The following is a 23,574-nucleotide window of genomic DNA, read 5'->3' as shown; positions in this document are numbered from 1 at the left end:
GATGTAGCTCAGTGGAAGAGGATTTATCTAGGAGGTGAAAGGGCCTGCATTCATCCCCAGTACCTCTAGGCAAGGTATGCGGTTCAATGGGTAAAGGTGCTTGTTGTCAAGCCTGAAGGCCTGAGTTCAGTATCAGAACCCATACCACGGAAGGAAAGAACAGACTTCTGAAAGTTGACCTCTGACCACTACAAGTCTCCACAAATACAATAAATAAATAAGTAGATATGGTTTACTTATATGTATACCTGAGCACCATGTGTGTGTCTGGAGTCTGTGGAAGTCACAAGAGGGTCTGAACTTATGAGTCCCTGGAACTGGAGTTACACATGGTTATGAGCCACTGTATGAGTGCTGGGAACCAAACCTGTGTCCTTTATAACAGTAACCACAGAACCATTGCTCCAGCCCTCGATAAAGTTTAAAAAAGCAAAAATAAAAGTCCAGCCAGATTCACAAGCACAAGGATGAAAAGAAGGATGGGGTAAATGAGGGGATGAAGAATGCCCCAGCAGGTTGAGGCCATAGTGGATATTAATTGAGTTCTAGACCTACACCAGCTCTGACAGGACCTGGATGCCAACAGCATCTGCCCAGAGCCTGAAGGACCTGTCTGCCAGAGGGCGTGGCCCATGGTGGCTCCACCCCCGCGGTGGCCCTGCCCCCGCCGCGCGCCTCCAGGCTCACCTGACCCGCTCGCCGCTCACGTGATCCGTCTCGGCGCCGCCATCTTGGAGCTACGGCCGAGGAGGGGGCAAAAAGGGGGAAAGAGAGGGAAAAGAGTCGGGAGCGAGGCGGACGAGGGCGAGGGTACGGCGGGGTCCCGGCCGGTCAAAGGAGGCTCGCAGAAGCAGCAGCCCGCCGCCCGACCTCAGGTACCGCGCCCCGGGCCGCCCCTCCGCTTGAGCGCCGCCTGCCATGTGCGGCCTCGCCGGTGACGCCCGCGGCACTGCCACGCACCGGAGCGCCAGGGCCCTGTGTGTACTGTCGTCCCTCTGCCGGCCCTGTGGAGACCCCGGGCCTGTTGTGCCGCTGGGGGTGGGGGTCTCGCCGCTCCTCAGGCCCAGCTGAGGCTGCTTTGCCTTCTGGAGACGTGAAAGCGCTTAGGCCAGCCAGGATGGAGCTTAAAGTTTCTTTAATCCTCTGCCCTTTAAGCACTGCGTGGTGTAGGAAATGCCAGCGCAAAAGAAAAATAGCAATCCTGGCCTCCCACACTTACACATCCTCTGGGATGACTGATCTTTCCAGAGATCGTTGAGACCATTGGTGAAAGTGACCACCTTTCCAGACCTGGGGCCCCCGATCGTTTGTTTAGAGTCCGAGGCCTGGGTGATTAATTCTGTCCAGCCAGCCACCCCCACCCAAGGTTGCTGACAGTGGACGGGAGTTTGCTATCCTTCTACATGGCCCAAGGCAATTACTGGATTTATCACCTTTTCTGTCTGAGTTTGTACTTTCTACTGTACTGGTCTGATTCTGTGTATGGATTGCTATATTGATTAAAAAGAGAAAGTTTGACCATTTTTGTATCATGGAAACTCGGAGGATGCCCTAGCGGTGTACTAATTTTACTTAACTATAATCGCTAAGTTACTTTCTAAGGGAAACGAATAAGCCTACTTTAAAGCAACAATAGGAAAACAGTAGCAAAAAAAATGGAGGACCAGGGCAGGAAACTGCTATGGAGAATATATAGGTCAAGCCACGTTGTATCTTTTCATGGTACTATTCTGCCCACTGTGTTTGACTAATTTACATAATCATCCCTTAGGCTGTAATTTCAGTTAAAGTTAGAATAGCAATATGTCATTTATTATTCCATACTGGTTAGAAAATTATGTCAGTAAAACCAGTAGTTTGCTGAAGTGAATTACTTACAAGAAGGGGAAGGCTTAAAATATACAATTGTTAGAAGTTTTCCAGACTGATTTGTTTTAGCTTCCGAAAAATCCTCTACTTGTTAAGTAAATTATGTAAATTTGCCTCACACAATTACATTGCATGAACAGCCTTCCAAAGTTTTCAGTGTTAAGTATTGGAAGTTTCTTCACTGCCAAAATAAGTTATTATTGTGTTTCACCCAAAAGGAAGAGGCATGTTTGATGATGTTTACTTTCCTTCTTGGCCACAGCTGGGTTGTGAATATCGATCCAGGAGACTATGAATTTCAGAAATTGATTGGAAAGACACTGGCTCTGCCACTAACAGCCATGTAACCTTGGGTAAGTCACTTACACCTCACTTATTTATAAACTGACACCAGTGTGACTGAACCCACAGAACTCTTGAGCAAATGAAGCTGTTTGCTGGTGCCTAGCATATGGTGCTGTTACTTGGTCATGTTCACCTTGAGGATGGAAAGGGAAGTTGGTATACTAGGGAAAGCATGGTTTGAGTTCTTACTTCAGGCACTGCTTCACATCTGTGAGCCTCAGAAGTGTTAATTGACACTCTATGTTCAAAGAAGGGATTGGACACCAGGAATTATAGGAATATTACAGGAAATGGACACAGGCCCAATTCTGGATTTGCAATTCCAGGACAAGTGGTCTTCAGCACTGTGCTTGGCATGAGTGTTTAATAAATTACAATGAAGCAGAACACTACTTGATATTAGTTACAACTGTGTGTTAATTGTAGCTGCTAAGTCAAAATATTGTCTCAGGCTAGGTGCCAGATAAGAAACTCTATACAATGAAACCCATATATTTCTGTATTTACACTTTAGTTTTTCTTGTAGTCGCTATTACTATATTGAGCTGAGAAGATTTTAAATAAATTATAACTGACCTTTGTAAGGTCTAAAGTAAAAATACCTTTTAGGTTACTTTTAATAGGCAGTTTGTGATTCCATCTCTAAAAGTTTATCCAGCTTTACCCTCACATTTCACATAAGAAGAATCTAAAATAAATAGTAACTTGCCTAGATCATACAGCTAAGGGCACTTAAGAGAACAGAGGGACCCTACCTTCTTTTGGCTAAAACAGATGTCAGAGATATATTAAGTTTTTGAGACTCTGAAAGAATGTGAAATTCTTTGGCTATCACTTCTATTGTTGTGGGTGTAGGGTTTTGTTTATTTACTTAGTTGGAAAAAACTAAATCTGTAGTCTGAAAGAGAATATTCTTTATATTGTCTTGTTCTCTCTTTACATATACCCAGAAAATTACAGCCTTTTCTTCAAGTCCACATGAATCATCTCGTTCAGTTCTACATGTAACAATACTACTATAACTAAAAGGAACTAATTAGATACACAAATACACCAAATAGCAAATTATAAGAAAATAAAGACAACTAAATTTGTTCACTTTTCTTGGGAAAGACATTAATTACAAGCTTTTTCCTGTAGATTACTATTGTCAGGAACAGATCTGAGAGACTCAGTATGAAAGACTACAGAACATTGCTGGTTTGGGCGAGTAGCTAATTCACTTGTTCTAACTAGATCTTCTGATCTAGTGATATATCTAGTGATTGACTAACGTTTCTAGGCTTGTGTCCTGGTGAACCTTCCAGTGCAGTGATTTTTATCTGTTCGCTATCTTAGAGAACATGCTTATTCCTATTGTAAGATGTTCATGTTAGAGTAGGCTGTCTCATTTCTCAAATCTGTCTTGTCACTCTTAGCCTTGCATTTATAGTAGGGAAGCAGATAGCTCTCAAATCAGGATAACTCAAAGAGGTTGTATTTACAAAGATAATATTACCAGGATATTGGCCTCTATATGCAGGCCATGGAGTGATGGAGTTAGTGGGAGAAGCAGCATCAGGAGAAGGGAAGTGCCAAAGCCAGAAATAGGTTTGTAGAGAGCAGCCATCCAGGAAGAACTGACCCGTTAAGGAGCAACCAATCCAGGATGACCTAGAAGTGGAAACCAGGACATTGACTGTCCTATTCTCTCTCACCTGTGCTCCTCTCCATTTGCAGTATCCTGCAAGAGGACCAGGAAGCAGAGTCCCATAGAGAGGAGGCTACAAGGGGCCCAGAGAGCACAGGTGATGTCGGCCACGCCCTTAAATGCTGGGGACTGAGGTGGAAATTTCTGGTTTCTTTAACAATTCAGTTATGTCAAGTGATGTTTTTCTGGAAACTGTCTTGTGATAGGGTGTTTGATGTTTTACTGAAAACAGACACTTGAGAGAGCTCTTGATGTTTAGAAAGAATATAAATAGAACCCCACAAACACTGAGAAAATGCTCTTGCATTGCAATGCTATGGAATACTTTACTGGTGTTTACTGGCCTCAGCTGGTCTTCACTGACGTTCATTTTGTAGAAAGAAACACACCAAAGAACTTCTCGTGGTATTCCGGCTGCTTTTGCTAGCCGGTGCCTATTTGGCTGAGCCTTGCTGTTTCTGCTGGATTGTGCCACTATTGCTGATTCATGTTTGGTGTCTGCTATTTAACTGGACTGTTGGTATCCTGATAATGAAGATAGGAATCACCCCAAGGAACTACTTCTAAACATGTCCACAACTCTGTTTTCCTATTAACCCTCTTTTTCTGGTTGGTGGGTTAAAAAGGAGGTTGAAGAGTGTAAGAACCCTAAATAAAGTAGGTTTTGAAAAATCTAAGCCTACAGGGTCCAGTGGATATATTGCCTTTTCAAGAAGCCTTGTGCCCTCTCTCGGCGCAGAGAAGCCTTCTCAGGTCTTGGCCATATATACTTAGCCTTCATGTTATCACAGTGTTGGAAAACCAACATTTAGTCTTCTCTAGCTTCTCCATGTACTTACCTTTGTACACCTACGAGTAACTAGGTCACTGTAAAAGTGCCTGGCCTACCTACTTGCTTTGTGCCTTGCACATGGTGGTGTTGAGGGTGGGTGTATTTTGTTTGTTTGTTTTTATTATGAAAAACTTTAGGCATTTATACAAGTAGAAAGAAGAGTATAATGAGCAGGTAATCATGCCACCTTCATTAACAGAATTAGTTCTCCCTCTATCACCTTCTTCCATAGTCCCACCCTACTTCTGTCCCCCATCGTCATTTCTTTGCGCTTTTTTGCCTCGGTCTCTTAAGTCCAAGGATGGTATTCAGATTATCACGATCTGTAGTGTGATTTGAGTCACTATTACAGTATGCTGACTCTTTTTCTTCTCTAGTTCAAGTGAATTTTAGTTCACTTGACATATATAAAGTATATATAAATATCTACAATATTTACAATATGTACAATATACATTTGTATGTACAATATGTATAGTACAGATAGGCTACATGAATGGCATAAGGGAAAAAATTGGAAATTAAAGATTTAGTTGGTTTTAGTGACCTCCTCTCCTGTATATTTTACTATGGCTGTTTGTGACCTTTTATTTAACAGACTTTCCTTTTAATGAGTTTTTGCTTGCTTGTTGGTTTTGCTTGCAGACCTAAACTGGTTTTTTCAGGTGTTTCTTGATGCATTTTATGTTGTCATATCGGTTTGATAGCTGCCTTACTGTACTTATCCCCAAATGTATGCAGCCTCTAAAATGAGATACTTACATAAACGTTCTAGGGAAATTGGAGCATCTGCTGCAAGTTGCCATTAGCTCTTAATGCCTGAGCACATGCAGCTTTGAAAGTGAGTGTTGTGTCAAATTCTTTTGTATTAGTCGTTTTCTTGAGCTAAGATGAACTCCTCCTCTTGACTTCACTTTTTAAGAAGCACACTGAACTATCCATGGGGAGCAATTTGCACTGCTCTGTCTTCCTCCTATTGGATCATTAAGTAGAAGAGAGGAATCAGGAGTCACCTTTGTAACACTAGGTGTGAAGTCTGTTGAACAAACATTAAATGTTCACCAAATTATCAGTTAGCCTGTGCAGCTCTTACACCACAGGGAGACTTTGTATTTATAATAGTATAGATTGTATCTGTCCAAGAAACTGAAAATGTGTGTGAATTTTGTTACTGTTATGTAACAATTGAACTAAATGACAACAAAAATTCTTCAGTTAAGACCCCACAGGGAAATCAGCAGTCACATGAGGAGCCACAGCTCCCCTTGGCCAAAAACCACTGGATTCTTGTTTGTTTGAAGTGTGTCTGAGCATCTAGTTGCATGAGTCTTCTTTTCTGCTAAAGAGTCATTGTTTGCTGAAGTAGCTCACCAGCCAATCCCCAGGATCTACCTGGCTCCCTAACTCCATCCCCAATGCTACCATGCCCAGTGTAGTTTTTACATGAGTTCTGGGAATCCAAACTCAGGCCCTCATGCATGCAACAAGCACTTTATCCATGGAGCCAGCTCCCTATCCCCTAAAACAGTGAGATGTGTTTTAAGAAGCTACAAAAAGGTTTTGTTTTGTTTTGTTTTGTTTTGTTTTGTTTTTTTTTGGTTGTTGTTTTCCCCAGAAGAACTACATAGTGCTTTATCAGTCTCTACTGTAGCAACTCAAAGTTTGGTGTCTAAATCTAAAAAGACTTGTTCTTTCTAAAGGACAACAAAAAGATACAAATGTTCTTAGAGGGATTTTTAGAGCCGGGATGGCTATGTTATTATGGTTCTGGAATATTTCCCTTCATGAGGTGGTTGTTATAGGCTACCCCTAGGAGAAAAAAAGCTGATGTTATCTAAGGTTAAACAGTACGTTTTATCTTACATGGAGTCATGTAAAGATAACTCATGATGGAGAGAGTAGGACATACAACATAAAGGCAAGAGTGTGGCCAGAGACCAAAAGGGGCAAACCCAAGTGCATGTGAGGAGTTCCCTAGGAGCCTGCCTGATGCGGTAGGTGTGCTCCTGGCTGGGAACTAAAGGCCTCATGCAGGATCCAGTCATGTGGAGAGAAGAGTACAAAGCCAGATACTGGAGTTAAGAATGATGCCTAGTTTTTGGTCTGTAGCTTGTGGTGCTGAAAATCTTGTTGGCATTTATTGAATGTTGTGAGTAAGGTTCCAGAATGTACCTAAAATGTGGAAAAACAAAACTTGTTGCTGGAAAAGAGCCTAAACTTAAAAATTCAGTCCAAGTCAACAAAATAATCTCATTTTACGTCAAAGAAAATGTCTTAAGAGAAAGGGCTGCAAGAAAGTGTAAAGGAGATTCAAAGACTTATAGAGGGAGGGTGATGTTACTCTTAAACATTTGTGTGCCTTGTTGCAGTAGTATATGTGCCTACGATAAGCCCTTCTCGACCTCTGTCTGGCACTGAACCAGAACCAGAATGGCAGCCTTTTCTTTAACCCCATTCCCTGCTCAGAAGAGAAATGTGTATGGGAATGAGGAACATTTGACCACTGATGCGACCTCTAGAAAGCCACAACATAGTTTGTGGTTTATCTGGTGGACCATAAACCAAAGGAAAGAAAGGAGGAAGTAGACCATTACTCTTACTTAGTTTCATTTGCAAAGTACTTCCCAAAATTCAGTATTCATTATAGTAGGATGTGGATATATTTTCAGAATTTCAAAAATTTGAGCAGAGAAGTGTGATTTTTTTTTTTTTTTTTTGTTATCTACAGTTAAAATTTGGCATAAGAAATAGTTTATCCAGAGTTGTGTGAAATCATGTTGGCTTCACAGACTGATGCTTTCCAGTAGCTTGAGGTGACTCCATAGGTCCTGAGGATGGCTGTTTCTTTAAACAAAGAGTCATGTCTCTTTAGCTCTGGAATCTCAAGGGATTCTTTAAATAGAGATTCTAGAATCTAAAGGGTTTCTTTAAACAAGGATTCTAGAATCTCAAGGGTTTCTTTAAACAAAGAATCGTGTCTTTTTAGTTCTAGAATTGCAAGGGATTCAAGGGACTTTAGTTCTTTACTTCTAGAATCTCAAGGAGGCAGGCTGGGGGTGCAGGATAAGGTATTAAAGTCATAGCCAAGGAACAAGGTCTCCTTCATCTGTCTCTAGGAGATTGCATTTCAAAATGGAATTCTGAGCTGTTTAAGTCTGTTTTGGGGACAGTTGGGTGCATTGATAGGAACCTCTCAACTTAGAAGATATTTAAACATTTCAGTCAGACACCAGAGTTGACATTGGTTTTCTATATTACTTTCCTGTGTTTATCCCATAACTCATGCTCTCTGCTGTGCATTGTCTCTAGATATGGAAGAAAGCAGCAGCATTGCCATGCTAGTGCAAGAGATTGGAGAACAGGAGGCCCTGTTAACTGCTGAAGGAGTCCTCAGCCCTTCCTCAGAAGTTGACCAACAAAGAAAAGCTAAAGCAGATCCATTGGTCCACGTCATCCAGAAGTTAAGCAAGATAGTGGGGCATGAAAAGTCACAAAAGTGTCTTCTGATTGGGAAAAAGCGCCCATGTCCAAGTGAGACAGCAAACTCTCTTGAAAAGCTAGAGAACTGTGAGATTCCAGCTAAAGCCGCCGAGTCCCCTGCTGCTAGGGTTAGGAAAGCCGAGATGTCACAGGCAAGTTCCACTCTTGCCTCAAATGATGGGAAGGCTATGTCCTACCAGTGTAGCCTTTGTAAGTTCCTGTCGCCATCCTTTTCTGTGCTGAAAGAGCATGTCAAGCAGCATGGGCAGCAGCACGATGTGATGCTCATGTGCTCAGAGTGCCATGCTACCTCCAAGAGCCAGCAGGAGCTTGAAGCACATGTGGTGAATGAGCATGAGAACAGTGCCAGCAGCCATGCCCAGTCCAGCCCCTCCAGTCAGGGAGCCACAGAAAGAAAAAGTGAGACCATAGTAGACATCCCAGTGAACATGGGCAGTCCACAGACCCATGCTGTCCAGAGTGCAGCCATGGCAGAGACGGGGCGGAGGAAGTGGTATGCTTACGAACAGTACGGCATGTACCGGTGCTTATTCTGTAGTTACACCTGTGGCCAGCAGCGGATGTTAAAGACACATGCTTGGAAACATGCAGGAGAAGTTAACTGCTCCTACCCAATCTTTGAGAATGAAAATGAGCCCCTTGGCCTTCTGGCTTCTTCTGTGTCTGCTGCACCTGGTGGGGTTGATGCAGTTGTCATTGCTATTGGGGACAGTGAACTGAGCATCCACAATGGGCCGTCTGTACAAGTACAGATTTGCAGCTCTGAGCCACCATCTTCATCTCCTTTAGAACAAAGCACAGAGGAGGGAGTACACCTAAGCCAGGCAGTCACCTTGGACTCTAACGAGGAAGAAATGCTAGAGGTGATGTCTGATTCCGAGGAGAATCTGTTTGCTGATAGTTTGCTCTCCTCAGCACAGAAAATCATTAGCAGTAGCCCAAACAAAAAAGGTCATGTGAATGTCATTGTGGAACGTTTGCCAAGTGCTGAAGAAACCCTCCCACCAAAACATTTCCTCATGAATGCTGAAATGGAAGAGGGGAAGAGCCCGAGCCCCACCGAAGCCCAGACTGGATGTGGAGGAGCAGGAAATATGTACCATGCTGATAAATGTACTGTTGATATTGGGGGGTTGATCATTGGCTGGAGCAGTACAGAGAAGAAAGACAGTGAGCTAAGTAAGGGCCTGGCTCCTGATGAGAATGCCCCACCAGGACGGAGAAGGACAAATTCTGAGTCTCTCAGGCTGCACTCCTTAGCTGCAGAAGCCCTTGTCACCATGCCAATAAGAGCTGCTGAACTAACAAGAGCCAGCCTTGGGCACTATGGGGACATAAACCTTTTAGATCCAGACACTGGACAAAGGCAGGTCAGTGGTCCATTGGCAACATACTCAAAAAAAATCATGTCTCCTCTTAAGAATTCTACAGATGGAGTAACAAGTTTTAACCAAAGCAATTCCACTGTGGTAGCTCTCCCAGAGGGAAGGCAGGAATTGTCAGATGGGCAAGTTAAGACAGGCATCAGTATGTCCCTTCTTACCGTAATAGAGAAACTGAGAGAAAGGACAGACCAGAATGCATCAGATGATGACATTTTGAAAGAGTTGCAGGACAATGCCCAGTGTCAGCCCAACAGCGATGGGAGTTTGTTGGGGTCCAACGTGGTGGAGTACATCCCAGATGCCGAGCGGCCCTACCGATGCCGCCTGTGCAACTACTCGAGTGGCAACAGGGGCTACATCAAGCAGCACCTGCGTGTCCATCGGCAGAGGCAGCCTTACCAGTGTCCTATCTGTGAGCACATAGCTGAGAACAGCAAAGACTTGGAAAGCCACATGATCAACCACTGTAAAACCAGAATACACCAGTGTAAGCAGTGCAAAGAATCTTTCCATTACAAGGTGAGCGGCGGTCTCAAGGGTTGGCAGGGACTTTCTAGTTAAGTCCAGCCACCCCATTTTATATATCAATGAAAATGAGTTCCAGAGAAGTTTGATAATTTGCCCAAAGATACCCCCAACAAATTAACATTGAAGATAGGTCTGAAAGCTGTCTCCATGGTTGCTGTCCAGAACTTTCCCTTAGTCTAATGGCCATGTCCTTTGTAGCCTCAGCACCTGTTGCTTTCACATTTTCATGTGTGTGTATGGGAGGCACTGGTTTTCACTTATAAAGGAACATAGAGTAGGCTGGCAGGCACATATTTGACGTAAAAGGATAACTATGCATCCTCACACAAAAAGTATTTCCTGCAGTCATAACAGCTGCTACACAACCAGCAAGAAGTGATGTGTGTCATTGCAGAAGGGAAGCAGGCTGTGAGACCTACTAGGAGAAATGACACCATATTTGCTGTTGCTGGACAGTTTGAGGGACTTTGCGAGGGATCAACCCCAAGACCTCACACCAGCTAGACAAGTGCTTGCCTGCCTGTGAAGTACATTCCGAGCCCTTGGTTTTGTGTGAGTCCTGCTGAATGTCCCAGGCAGAACTTGAACGTTCAGTCTTTCAGGCTCCCTCCTGTGTGCTGAGGTTACAGGGCTATGTACCCACGCATAGCCTTCTGTGGACGTTCAAGGCAGATGTTTATCTTAAGTAATTAAGCCAGCAGCCAGCATAAAATGGCTTGTATCCTCTGTAAAGGGTACCTGTAGTCAATCCTAGATCGTTATTGACTTAGATCTCCCTCAGTGCCAGGTACTGAAGATGAATCTTTATTGGCCAGCTGACATAGACTTGGTCTCACAGATTACCTACAGTTGGAATCTAGATGGTTAAAAGAGCAAAAGTTGCTCCGTCTTGAGGTTCATGGTCACTCGGATTACTCCCATGAAATTCCAAATAGCATATCCAGAAAGGTCCCAATAGCAGTTCCAGGACTACCTAGAGTTGCTTTTGCTGCCTCTGTCCCCCTGACTTGGGTGGAAATAGTTCCTGTGACATGTCTAGCTGGTCTCAGGCGAAAGTTAACAAGAACACTTGTGTTTGCTAGATAAGTTTTTGTTTGCAGGTATGTCGAGTCATCCCCTAACCATCTGCTTCTTCATCTCTTGCCTGCTTGCTGTATGGGAAGCATGCCCATTGGGGCGTTTACCTCAGAGAACCTGAAAGACTGATGAGATTGCGATCACTTAATATCTGCCTTTCTCTAATTTTACATATGCCAAGTGATTTTTAGTAGATTTGACTTTAGAATGTTAATTTCTTCAAAAGCAAGTAGTAAACTAGTACTAAATTATAAGGGTTTGGCTGCAACTGGGTGAGTAGATGATGGTTAAAAATTGATATTGGGTTCTAGGCCAAAGTAGTTAGCCCCATACAGACGCTTCCTGCTAACCATGCAGGTATATTTGCTGGGAGTTATGGGTTAATTTTCTTGCTTTATTTTTATTTTTTTCAGAGCCAACTGAGAAATCATGAGAGAGAGCAGCACTGCCTGCCCAACACCTTGTCAGTAGCTTCAAATGAGCCAAGAATTTCCCGTGATGCTGCTGATGGAAAGTGTGCTCAGGAAGGTATGTGTGCATTTTCATTAGCATCTATGAACTGAACAGGATGGTGGCTTTCATTAGGACGTTTTTGTGAATGCATGTAATGTACTCTGATGGTGTTCTCACACACACCATCATCCTCACTTGTACCTTATTAAATACAGGCTGCACTGACAAGCTTATGAGGTGAAAATGCCCTTTGTTGTCATGGAACAGTGTGTATATCTCCTTCTATACTGTGAGTGAGAATAAATCTTCCCTTTGTTCCTAAGGAAATTCCAAGAATTGACTAAAGTAAATTATATCTAGTTCTGGGTCAGAAGTACTAAATTAGTAAGGACTTGCCTACAACCAGGCAAATAGATATTATGGTTAAAATTTGCAGGAGTTTGTAAGAGTCAGGCTACAGCAGAGACCTTTGGAAGGTAATGTCCCAGCAAGCTGGGAAGGTGGGAGCTAGCTCAGAAGGCAAGCCTCCGCCCCTCTCCAGCACCAAATGACCTGCCTGCTGAGGCACAGCTTTTGCAGATGGCAACCCCCACCTCAAACTTTAACTGAGGCTTCCTGCTGTGAGCTCACTCTTCTCCAAGTCTGACTTCCAGACTTCATCTGCATTATTTAAACACACACAGGAACCTTTTATGTACTAGTTAGGTACTAGTCGGCTGAGTATCTGGTAATAGGAATATTAGAATCAAAAGATTTAATTAGAGCTCCATGAAAAGGCGGATGCCACATCCAGAGAATGAGGGATTGAGTGTAATAAGCTGCGCTTCCTGGCTGTGGTTCACGTAAATTGATATGCTTTAAATGTCTCCAGTGTGGTACATAGTGTTTATGGGAAATAAAACATATTGGGGTGACTTTCCTTTTTAGATTTCCTAAGAATTAAAGTTAGAAACAACTGCAGAGTAAAATGTTTTACCATAATGTCTCATTAAATTATACCCCAGAAAGCATAACTGATTCCAGAATGTTTCTGAAGGAACTGATTTTGACACCACTGTAGCACCAGAATCCCCTTGTCAAACAGATGCCATCCCCGTAAAACCATCCCGAACAAAAGGAGTTTACGACATGGCATCTGCTTTCGAGGTGGATGGCTGAGCGAAAACAGTTTTGTTTCCTTCCTACAGAATAGCCCTAAATGCCTCTTTTTATTTTAATTCATTATGTTTCCATATCCCTTCTAAAGGAGACATTAAGCATTAGACATGATTGGCCCGTAAATCCTAATGAGGGAATAAAGTGTGTGCGACTCAGTAGCGCCACCTGCAGTTGACTCCAGCAGCATCGAAAGCAAGGGCTTAAAAGTCATCAGTGTTTTTTGGCAGATTCAGTGAAGACATCAACGTGGACACTCCAAAGTCACAGTGTTCATCCCTTCCTCTGCTCTGCAGTTTTTCTGTGTGACTGTTACACTTGCTCCTGGGGTTAATGATATGTAGATTTAAATTGCATACCATGAACATCTTGGTTTTTTTGTTTGGTTTAGGAGTTTTGTTTTTGTTTTATTTATTTATTTATTTATTTATGCAGTGCTAGGGTAGGTGTATGCCGAACAAGCACTCTTCAACTGAGCTTCACCCTACCCCTTACCATGATTTTAGTTTTAACCCCTACTTAGCTGCATTTGATGTTCTTTCTTAGTATAGCAGGCCTAGCTGATCTCTTCCTGCATACTCAACACCTGGATGGGTACTTTAATTAATTGTGTATGGTTGTGATTCATGTCTTTTTTTTTTTTTAAGATTTATTCATTATTATATGTAAGTACACTGTATCTGTCTTCAGACACTCCAGAAGAGGGAGTCAGATCTTGTTACAGATGGTTGTGAGCCACCATGTGGTTGCTGGGATTTGAACTCAGGGCCTCTGGAAGAGCAGTCAGTGCTCTTACGCTGAGCCATCTTTCCAGCCCCCAGTTCATGTTTTGTTAACAGTTCTTGTAACTATTCTGTAAGCTTATTAAACAAGAAGGGAAGGGCATGATTGTCGTTGCATGCGGTCTTTGCTATTGCTATAGCATGGACACTAGCATGCATTCAGTACAGAGAACTGATGTAGCAGTACTGCAGAAATTCGTTCAGGCTAAAGGCATGGCGCACATATCCTGAGGGGTTTCTCTTGCCAGGTGCTGGGAGCAGAAGTGGACTAGTGGGTATGATGGCAGCAAACATCCTGGCATGGCACAATGGACTTGCTGACAGTGTCTTGTTGTGAAGTTTAAATTGTCCTTTCATAGAGACCTGTCATTTGTGCAGCCCTGGGTTTTAATTCCAGCATGTAGAAACTGGCTAGTAGTGTGCAGAAAGAGCACAAGGCTCATTCATCCATGTAAGAAGGTCCTCTACTTCGCCCATTCTGTAGAAAAGGCAAATGAGGCCTCAAGAGCTGACATAATTTGCTCATTCTCACACCAGTGGTCGAGCAGAAATTAGGCCCTAGTTGTTGAACTTTAAATCCAGTCTTGGTTCTATTGGAAACATTTGCTTGAAGTAGCACGGTCTCTCATTCTGTGCTATATTAGGCTTTTCCATCTGTCAGTTTTATTAGTTGTCATTGATCTGTAATATTTTTCACACACAAAAAAATTATCCAATATTTCACACCTCATTTTTTTTCAGTTTTTTTTTCAAAAACTATATTTGGAACAATGCCATTTATAATCAAGTCCAAGTTTTTAACCTACCAATTAAGAGCAGTGCTTAGATTGTAATTATGATTAGTGTATTAATGTTATAGATTTATACCAGGAAATTGGGACGTTTTGTCCTGCTTGGCAGTAGTTATTAACTAAAGAAAATTTCAATTTTAGAACGCTTAAATTTAACTTAAGAATTTTCTTTGTTGAACTTGTACCGTGGGCTTTCTTTTCTTCTGTAGTGTTACTTCGATCCTGTGTGTACTCCTTCCCACCTAGGCTTGTTTCATGGCTTGCTTCCTGCCCAGAACACATAGCTCTTCCTGCTCTGCCTAATCCTTGAGCTTCCATGCTTACCTGCTCTCTGAAAGTAACACTCTGGGAACCAGGACACCAAGCATAGGCTGTCTTCCAGGAAGAGTGCTTATGACGGAGCCCTAGGGCTTATGTGGACTACTCATTTGCAGAATGAGCTAGTAATAGGGCCTGTATCACTGGACTCAGGTTTGCTGCACATGAGTCTTTTCAGTCTTTGGCCCCCCTCACCCCACCCCCAACCCATCAGCACATTAAGTGTGACTATGCTGAATTGTAGAATTCTCCTTAGCTTAATTGATGGCTGACATTAAGCAGTAAAACAAGCAAACCTACATGGTAAAAACGTCAGAGTTTTGGTATTTTATTTTATGTAGATCACTGTTTTGCTCTATGAATGTATGTGTGTGTACTACATTAGTACAGTGCCCATAGAGGCAAGAAAAAGACATGGATACCTGAAACTCAGGTCATAGACAGTTGAGAGCCACCAAGTAGGTACATGGAACTAAACCTGGGTCCCCTGCAAAACTAGCTGGTGCTTTTGACTAAGCCATCTCTCCAGTCTCTAGCTGCACTTGATAGTACTTTATTATTTTTACTTGTTAGCAAATAAATGTTTCTTTAACCCTTACTGATTAGAATAACACCTTTCAAGTTCACAGTATAACTTGATTAATTTAGCTGCTAACTTAGCAGTCAGCACATCATTTGGGGGCAAGTTCATTCTACTGTAGAACGTGCAACATGGTTACACAGAACCAACCCAACCTGCCCATGTTTACAGGTCAGATGATGCGGTGTTCAGTTCATGCTTGCTGATGGTCTGAGTATAAGAAAGTCTAGGGGGCTGCTTAAAATATGTTAATTATACTGTGAGAAAGCCTTGATTAAAACCTTGGCACATAGTATCATAATTACTTGTTCGTGATGAGTTGTAAATGCTCCCATGTGAGTCTTACCAAAACATGTCTCTAAACCTCTTTCCTTGAAGGGAACAAGTCTTCAACCCAGAAACAGTATAGGTGTGACGTGTGTGATTACACAAGTACAACATATGTCGGCGTCAGGAACCACAGACGAGTCCATAATTCAGATAAGCCATACAGGTAAGTGTGATTGACTCCAGCATTCTGATACATATCTTGAATATCTTATGATAAAGGAATGCTTTAGAGATAGGCTGAAAAAATAACAAAAGAGGAAAAAAAATAGAGATAGGCCGAAATGTATGGTTGAAACACATGTTAAAAACAAAGAAATGGTCATATACTGGTTTCTTAAATCTCATGTAAGTTTGTTAAGAAACATTAAGCATGAGTCCCAGTTTAGCAGACATTTTGAGACACTGGGAATACTGGAAGATATCTATGTCCACAGGTTTTGTGCTCTCGTTTCCCTTGAGTATAAATTATCATAGCAGTTTCCGGTGCTACAGAGCTCGTCACCATGATGTAAAGGTTGTATTCTGCACATGCCAGCAAAGGCATGAAGGCCATGAACATACCTATGAAAAGTTTGTTTTTGCTGGGCGGTGGTGGCGCACGCCTTTAGTCCTAGCACTTGGGAGGCAGAGGCAGGCAGATTTCTGAGTTCAAGGCCAGCCTGGTCTACAGGCTGAGTTCCAGGACAGCCAGGGCTACACAGAGAAACCCTGTCTCGAAAAATCAAAAAAAAAGAAAAGTTTGTTTTCTGTAGTTTGAACAGTATCATTTGATACAGTTTTGTCACAAAAGCAAATTCTGTCTCATGTATTTAGAGAAAATAAGGTGTATTCTTGACCAGACAGAATCAGCAGCTAAGCAGTGACTACTGTTTAATAAATTTTGCCACCCAAGAGTAAAACACTGCTTGCAATAACAGTGTGAGCATTCTCAGAGTTTGTTCACCCATCATAAAGACATGCCAGGCACTGTCCATAAGGCTAGGAGCATGACATAAGGCCCTTAACAAAACAGCTTTTTCCCTGATTTAACCGCTTTAGGTGTGATGCACACGAGTCTGGACAAGTTGCTCCATCAATCCAAATCATGGTTTCAACTTTGTCTACTCGTGACCTCTTTTTATCTGAGACATTTTACACAGCTCCAGATATGTAGACATATAAGTAGGCAGATATGTAGGCATATAAGTAGGCATACAATCAAGCATTTACTGATAGTCACAAAGAAATTTACACTAAACATTATTTGGATTTTATATATTTTACCTTTTTTTTTTTAAAGATTTTTTTTTTTTTTATGTGAGTATAGTACAGCTGTCTTCAGACACACACTAGTGGAGTGCATTGGATCCCATTACAGATGGTTGTAAGCCACCATGTGGTTGCTGGGAATTGAACTTAGGACCTCTGGAAGAGCAGTCAGTGCTCTTAACCACTGAGCCATCTCTCCAGCCCCCCTTACCATTTATTAAAGACAGAAGCAATGTTAAATGAGATATGTGTATTTATTTACTTTACATAAAGAATTATACCTTCATTGAGCAATTGAAACTGAAGAATATAGATCATCTTCAGCATTTTTCAGAGCTGATCAGTATTTTGATTCTATAACACTTAAATCTGAGAACATCATTTCACATGAATACCTAGTACAAAAAAGTACAAGTATGTTTGGGGCCATTTCAGGAACTTTGGGAAATTCTGTCTATATTTCCAAGCCAAAATTTATTGAAGGATTTTTTTTTTTAATGTAACTCAAGTCAGTTTCTCAAGCAGCATTTTTTTTTTAAGATTTTATTTATTTTATGTATATGAGTACAACGTCATGTCTTCAGGCACACCAGAAGAAGGCATCGGATCCCATTATAGATGGTTGTGAGCCACCATGTGGTTGTTGGGAATTGAACTTAGGACCTCTGGAAGAGCAAGCAGTGCTCTTAACCACTAAGCCATCTCTCCAGCCCTCAAGAAGCAATTTTTAAAATCAAACCTTGTAGCACAGCACAATCTAAAGATAGAAAGATTTGATAATTATATGCTGGGGCTGGGAATGTAGCTCAGTGTGTTGTTGGCTTGCCTTGCAAGCATGAAGTCCTATTGTCAATCCTTATTGTTGTATAAACTAGGTGTGGTGACATGGACAGAGTGACGGAACCTTGAAAGTTAGAGGCTAGCAGGTCAGAAGTCAAGGTCATCATCCCTGGCTCCCTGTGGGGTTTGAGGCCAGCATGGGCTACATGAAACCATGTCTCAAAAAAAAATTAAATCTTTATTTTCTGTAATGAAAGTGTGTATGTCTATACAAGCAAAAAGCTTTGCAGGTACAGAAAAAAAAAAACACTGCAGTTCATAATATCATGTAGCCTCAGGTCTAAGCTGGAATGCATCAAGCAGCATTCATTGGCACTTTCTGACTTCACCAGGGCAGGGTGTGCATGTGGTGTGTTGAGAACGAAGGCTGCTTGGAAGCCTGTTAGAAACAGCTCAGGTTCTTCCAGGTTCCAGTGACTGTTTGATTATTGTGTGTTCAGAACCCCCCTGCTGCTGCCACAGTGTTTACATTGAGTAATCAGCTGCGTGTGGGGTCATGATCCAGCTTAAGAGACTGAGATCAGAGTGAAAACCTGACAGACATGGTTCTTGAACTGGGGAATTGGCTCAGTGGTTAACATTAGCTGCTCTTCCAGATGACCCAGTACAGTTCCCAGCATCCACATGACAGCTCAGAACCATGAGTAACTCCAGTTCTGAGAGATCTGAAGCCATTGTTGAGCAGCAAGCACACATATGGTGAGCAGACATACCCGAACACAAAACACCTATACATATTCAAAAAAATAATTTTTAATGTGGTATTAAAATGAAATGTGCTTGTACATTCATGCTCTTTGTTTCTATCTTGTGTTTGTGTGTGTGTGTGTGTGTGTGTGTGTGTGTGTGTGTGTGTGCTCGCGTGTGTGCGCGTGCGTGCGCGTGCGTGCGTGCGTGCTCTGGGAGACATTTGGATTTGCCTTGATATCTCTTTTTTTAAGGTAGAAAAGCCTTTTTACCAGAATATGATGGCCACTCATTACTGATAGTCTCAGTGTTGTACATTCTAAGTGAGAACTGGTAGCTGGGATGAGCAGGTGGTCACATAGGGAAATTCCTAGGAGAGCATGGTAAAGACAGGCCCTGGCTTTCCTGTCAGAAGGAAGCTTTGCCTTTAAGCCTCAGTGCCTTTATTCTTGAATAAGTAGGCACTACCAGATACACATGATTTGGGCAGGAAACATCTCTGGGTCCAGAATTAGGTATGTTCATTGCTCCAAGTACTATGTGCCAGGTGCTTTACTAGGTCCTTGGGCTATATTCCTAACAGAAAAGGCATCATCTTTACCATCATGGGGCTTATGGATATACACTTACAGACTCAGACACAAGTTCTAGGTCCTGATCTCTGCAGGACTGGACAAGACCTAAAACTCACTGAGTTGTCACAGCATGATGGAACAACTAGAATATTAATATACTACACATCTCAGCCGGAACAGGACACTCAAAATAATAGCAAACAAAAGCACTCTCAGCTATGTGTATAAGGTGTATATCAAACATAGGTGGGCTTTGTCTGGATTTAAGTCTCATTATATACACAGAACAGGTACTCCAAAATGTAGAGTCTGAGTCTCTGCTGCCTGACTCTGTAGAGGAGCCTTTCTCCTGAGTAGATTAGGCTCACAGCTACTGCAGCTGGCATCTTCAGGATGCTGTGCTTACTTAAAATAGAGACTTTTTAAGGAGAGTCACAGCTATCCTAGTGCCTTCTTATATCTCCTTACTCTTGCTTTCTGGCCTTGCAGTTCTTTGTTTCAATGTATGCCATCCTGCCCCATGGGTTTATGTACTTGAATACTCTGGCAGGACTCCATTGGTATAGTCTACAGCTCACTGGGCTGGTAAGCACTTTCTTGGTGTCTGGTTTTAGTGAGGATCACTGTAGTCCTTTCTGACTTATTTCATAAGCAATCTAGTTCCCTTTATTGCAGTGTTTGGGCTTGTCCTCAGAGTCCACATTATACACATTTCTGATTATTACTTTGTTTTCTCTTAAGAAAAATGTAATAAGTTTTCATAGAGCAAGAATGCCTTTTTGTCCTCTAGATGGTCTTTGTACAGATGTACAAGAGGCTCTTGATGTGTTTGAACAGCCTCTGGTGTAAAGGCTTTCATGCAGTGACAACATCTTTGCTTGCTTTTGGCCTTCCTCTGTTGTGGTTCCAGCCCGTCCTAGTCTGCCTGTGTGATCGGCAGGTACCTGTCATATGTGAGCTCTGCCTGTGCCAGCAGTCCAGGGCTTCAGTCTGAACCCTCCCACTTAACACTTGGGCTAAATTCTGAGCACCTGCCTAAAATAGTAAATGCTCAGTAAAGGCTGACAGTTTCTAATATGTCTCAGTTCTGCTCACTTATAAAATGGCTCTGGTTCACTATGCAACTTTTATTGAAAATAAATGCATATCAGTATTACTATGCCTTTTTAAAGAACTGCTGAAATATGTATGCTAATTTGTATATTACCCTATCAAAAAAAAGGATAGATTTTTTTTTCCCATAAACATTAGTTTGCTCACAACAGGAACCTTACAAGATCTAAACACTAAGTTTGATTATTGGGTCCCATTTTTCTCTTTCTTTCTCTCTCCCTCTCTCTCTTTCTCTCTCTTTTTCTTTCTAATATGTATGTATGTTTTGCCTACATGTATGTCTGTGTATCATATATGTTCAGTGTCCATGGAGGCCAGAATAGAGAGTCCAATCTCCTGGAGCTAGAATTACAAAGGTTTAAGCAGCCACATAGGTGCTGAGAACTGAACTCAAGCCTGTGGAAGAACAGCCAGTGCTTTTAACTGTGAACCATCTCTAGCCCTTTTGCTTATGTTTCTTATCTCTCTGTCTCCCTCTCTTTCTTCACTCTTCTTTTCCCTCTACTTCTCTCCCCATCTCTCCTCTTCTCTCTTCCAAATGTTGTAAATCAACTTTTTAATTGAATGTAATACATATATCCTAGAAATGATACAGATCCTAAGTTCATACTTGATAAATAATCACAAATTTTTGTCCAGCTGTTGACAGCACACCCTTCTTGACCCTCTTGCCATCAAGTGCCCTCAGCTCTTTTCCACAAGCACCATCTTGACTGTAGAATCATAAATTAGTTTTGCAGGTTTCAGACTTAATAGAAATAGAACTGTATGATATATAGAATTTTGTGTCTTTTTACTCTTAAATCTGGGTGTGCTAATAAATTTCATTTCTATATTATATCCTATTGTAAGACCATCATACATAGCTGGGGATGTACTTCAGAGGTAGGGTGCTTGCCTATGTGAATAAAACCCCGGGTTTGACCCCTGGAGCTACCAAAAAATGATTTTTTACTCATTCTATTTGTGGTAGTTTGTATATGCTTGGCCCAGGGAGTGGCATTATTAGGAGGTGGAGCCTTGTTGGAGTGGGTGTGGCCTTGTTGGAGAAATATGTCATTTTGGGCATGGGTGGGCTCTAAGACCCTCATCCTTGCTGCCTTCAGAACACAAGGTAGAACCGTCAGCTCCTCCAGCACCGTGCCTGCTTAGATGCTGACATGCTTCCTGCCATAATGATAATGAACTGAACTTCAACCTGTAAGCAAGCCCCAATTAAATGCTGTTCATTATAAGAGTTGCCATAGTCATGGTGTCTTTTCACAGCAGTGAAATCCTAACTAAGACACTATTATTGATAGACCATGGATTGCTACCAGATTTTCTTTCTTGTTATGAAAAACTCCATCTTAAGCATTCCTTTGCTTGTTTGGGGTGCACATAAGCCCATTTCAAATGTCAGCAGCTGCCAGGAGTGGTAGTGTGAGCTCCTGCCCTCCTTAGTACTATGTGCTGGTCCCTGATGTGAGAGCTGCTGTCTATTAGTGTGGTGGCTTGTTTACCTGTTCTTTGTCATATGAAGGACTTCATCTTTATTCTGTGTGGAAGTTCTTTGTGCACTGCTGACACTGTCCTGTGTAATGGCTTCTCTGATATCTGATGTACAGAAATTTCTAGTTCTCTATGGACAGATTTGTTCATTTGAATCTAGGGCTCTTATGTATTTAACTCTGAACATGGCTTTGATTTTTCTCAGGAATCTAGGAAGTAATGGTATAGAAGTAAAAATGTGGCATAATAACTAGAATGAATAAATAAATAAGCCTTTAAAACAACAGTGGGAAGGAAACAGAAAGCCTTAAGGTTTCTGGCAATGGGAATAACAGAGCGGCCTTATGGCAGGGTCAGGCACTGTGGTCAGTGTTAGCAGTGATAAGTGGTGTGTTTGAGAACTCTGGGCAGGCCATGTGCTGAGGTCTCCAAATGAGTGCTCACACAGCCTGGTCTCAGCTGTTGGAGGCAGGTGGCAGGCTGGGATACATGATGTGCCTTTCCCCAAGACACACATGAGGTACAGCTTGAACCCTTGCTTCAGTGGGCCTTCCTGCTTAGGCTGCACCCTTGAGAGAGCATGCCTCCACATCAGTAGTGTGAGACAGCAGTCTCTTCAGGGACTCTGGGTCTTCTGCAGGAAAGGTTTGAAGCTGGAAGGTAGCAGAAGCTGGGGTTTCATTTGCACAAGGCTCCCTCACCAGTCTGTGGTTGGTACTGTGTTGGCTGCATTTCAACAGGAACGTGTCCAAGGGTGTCCAAGTCTGCGTATCATGTCCCTCGTGTCACATAACAGTGTTTCTACATAGCCTGTGCACATACTCCTTTGTGTGTCAATCAACTCTAGATTGTAACCTCTAACAATGTCAGTGCTGGCTCAGTGTGTAATGTTCAGGGGATAATGGAGGAAGAACATGTGCAGATTTATTGCAAATGAAGTTGTTTTTCCAAATGTCTTCCACCTGTGGCTATGGAGGGCACACCACGCTGTCATTTATGACTTGAAAGCCACATTCCATCCCTACCACCACGGTTAAACGTAGATCTGCTTTAATCTGTAGGTGCTGAATCATAAGCTAGTGCTGTTGGCTCAGGGGAGAGTTCACATTTTCAAGGCATGGGTTGATATTAAAGAACGCTGGTTCTTAGATATTTTAATCTGAACAGTGGTATGGATGATGGGAGTTTTGAAGGTGAGAGCTGAAGGAACTTGTTCCCACAGTAGCAGGAGCTTTTATAGGCATCTCAGGCTTATTGTGTAACTTAAATCACCATTTTTCCAGTTCTTATTTCATAAAATCATAGATAATGAGAGTTGGAGAGTTGGCTCAGAAGTTAAGAGCTCTGGCTGCTTTTGGAGAGGACCCAGGTCTATCCAGCACTCATGTGGTAGCTTACAGCTGTCTTCAAGTACAGTCCCAGGGGATGCTATGCCCTCTTCAACTATGCACTGGTACACCCATGCACAAAAACAATAAAATAAATAAATCTAAAATAAGAAAGTGAGCTAGGCATGATGGCATGCTCCTTTGATCCCAGCACTCAGAAGACAGAGGTAGGCCAATCTCTGAATTCAAAGCATGTCTGGTCTACATAGTAAATTCCAGGACAACCAGAGCAACATAGAAAGATCCTATCAAAATAATAATAATAGCAACAGATGCATAGAAAATGAATTATATGTAATGATACAAACTCAGTTGCAACATTCTATTGAAATGTTTAGCATACTCAAACTTCCCTAATGCATTGTAAGGTAGTCGGCTTCTCCTGGCTCTCTCATAGCAGTTGTTTGTTAACTCAGACTTGAGAAGGTAACCAAGGGAGGGCCCAGGCCAGGGAAATACTGGTTTCAGCCAGCACATGCCCTTGTGTGGGATTATGGACCTACATTAACTGCCTTACTAGTGATGAAATACTGATGAAGTATAGAGAGAATCTAAGAATCAACTGTCACTGGGCAGTGATGGTGCATGCCTTTAAT

General features: G+C 42.2%; 1 protein-coding gene across 4 annotated transcripts in view; it reads left to right on the top strand.

Annotated features, from left to right (window-relative positions):
• The first annotated feature begins 681 nt into the window (after window positions 1-681).
• Window positions 682-23,574, top strand: part of Znf507 (zinc finger protein 507) — a 27,947-nt gene continuing 5,054 nt past the window's right edge. Inside the window, exons 1-6 of one of the 4 annotated variants that reach the window (XM_031386219.1) lie at window positions 684-875; window positions 2,132-2,222; window positions 3,934-4,001; window positions 8,046-10,141; window positions 11,641-11,755; window positions 15,685-15,799. In XM_031386219.1, the coding sequence (XP_031242079.1) occupies window positions 8,048-10,141; window positions 11,641-11,755; window positions 15,685-15,799 (2,324 nt within the window). In that variant the 5' untranslated portion in view covers window positions 684-875; window positions 2,132-2,222; window positions 3,934-4,001; window positions 8,046-8,047. Of the gene's footprint in view, window positions 876-2,131; window positions 2,223-3,933; window positions 4,002-7,433; window positions 7,805-8,045; window positions 10,142-11,640; window positions 11,756-15,684; window positions 15,800-23,574 lie in introns of those variants that run through there. The other 3 variants (XM_031386221.1, XM_031386218.1, XM_031386220.1) reach the window with 3 other exon arrangements.

The sequence above is a fragment of the Mastomys coucha genome, unplaced genomic scaffold (genome assembly GCF_008632895.1).
Source record: "Mastomys coucha isolate ucsf_1 unplaced genomic scaffold, UCSF_Mcou_1 pScaffold21, whole genome shotgun sequence".
NCBI lineage: Eukaryota > Metazoa > Chordata > Mammalia > Rodentia > Muridae > Mastomys > Mastomys coucha.
The sequence above is the reverse complement of the archived record's forward strand: the minus strand, read 5'-3'. Positions and strand labels throughout refer to the sequence as shown.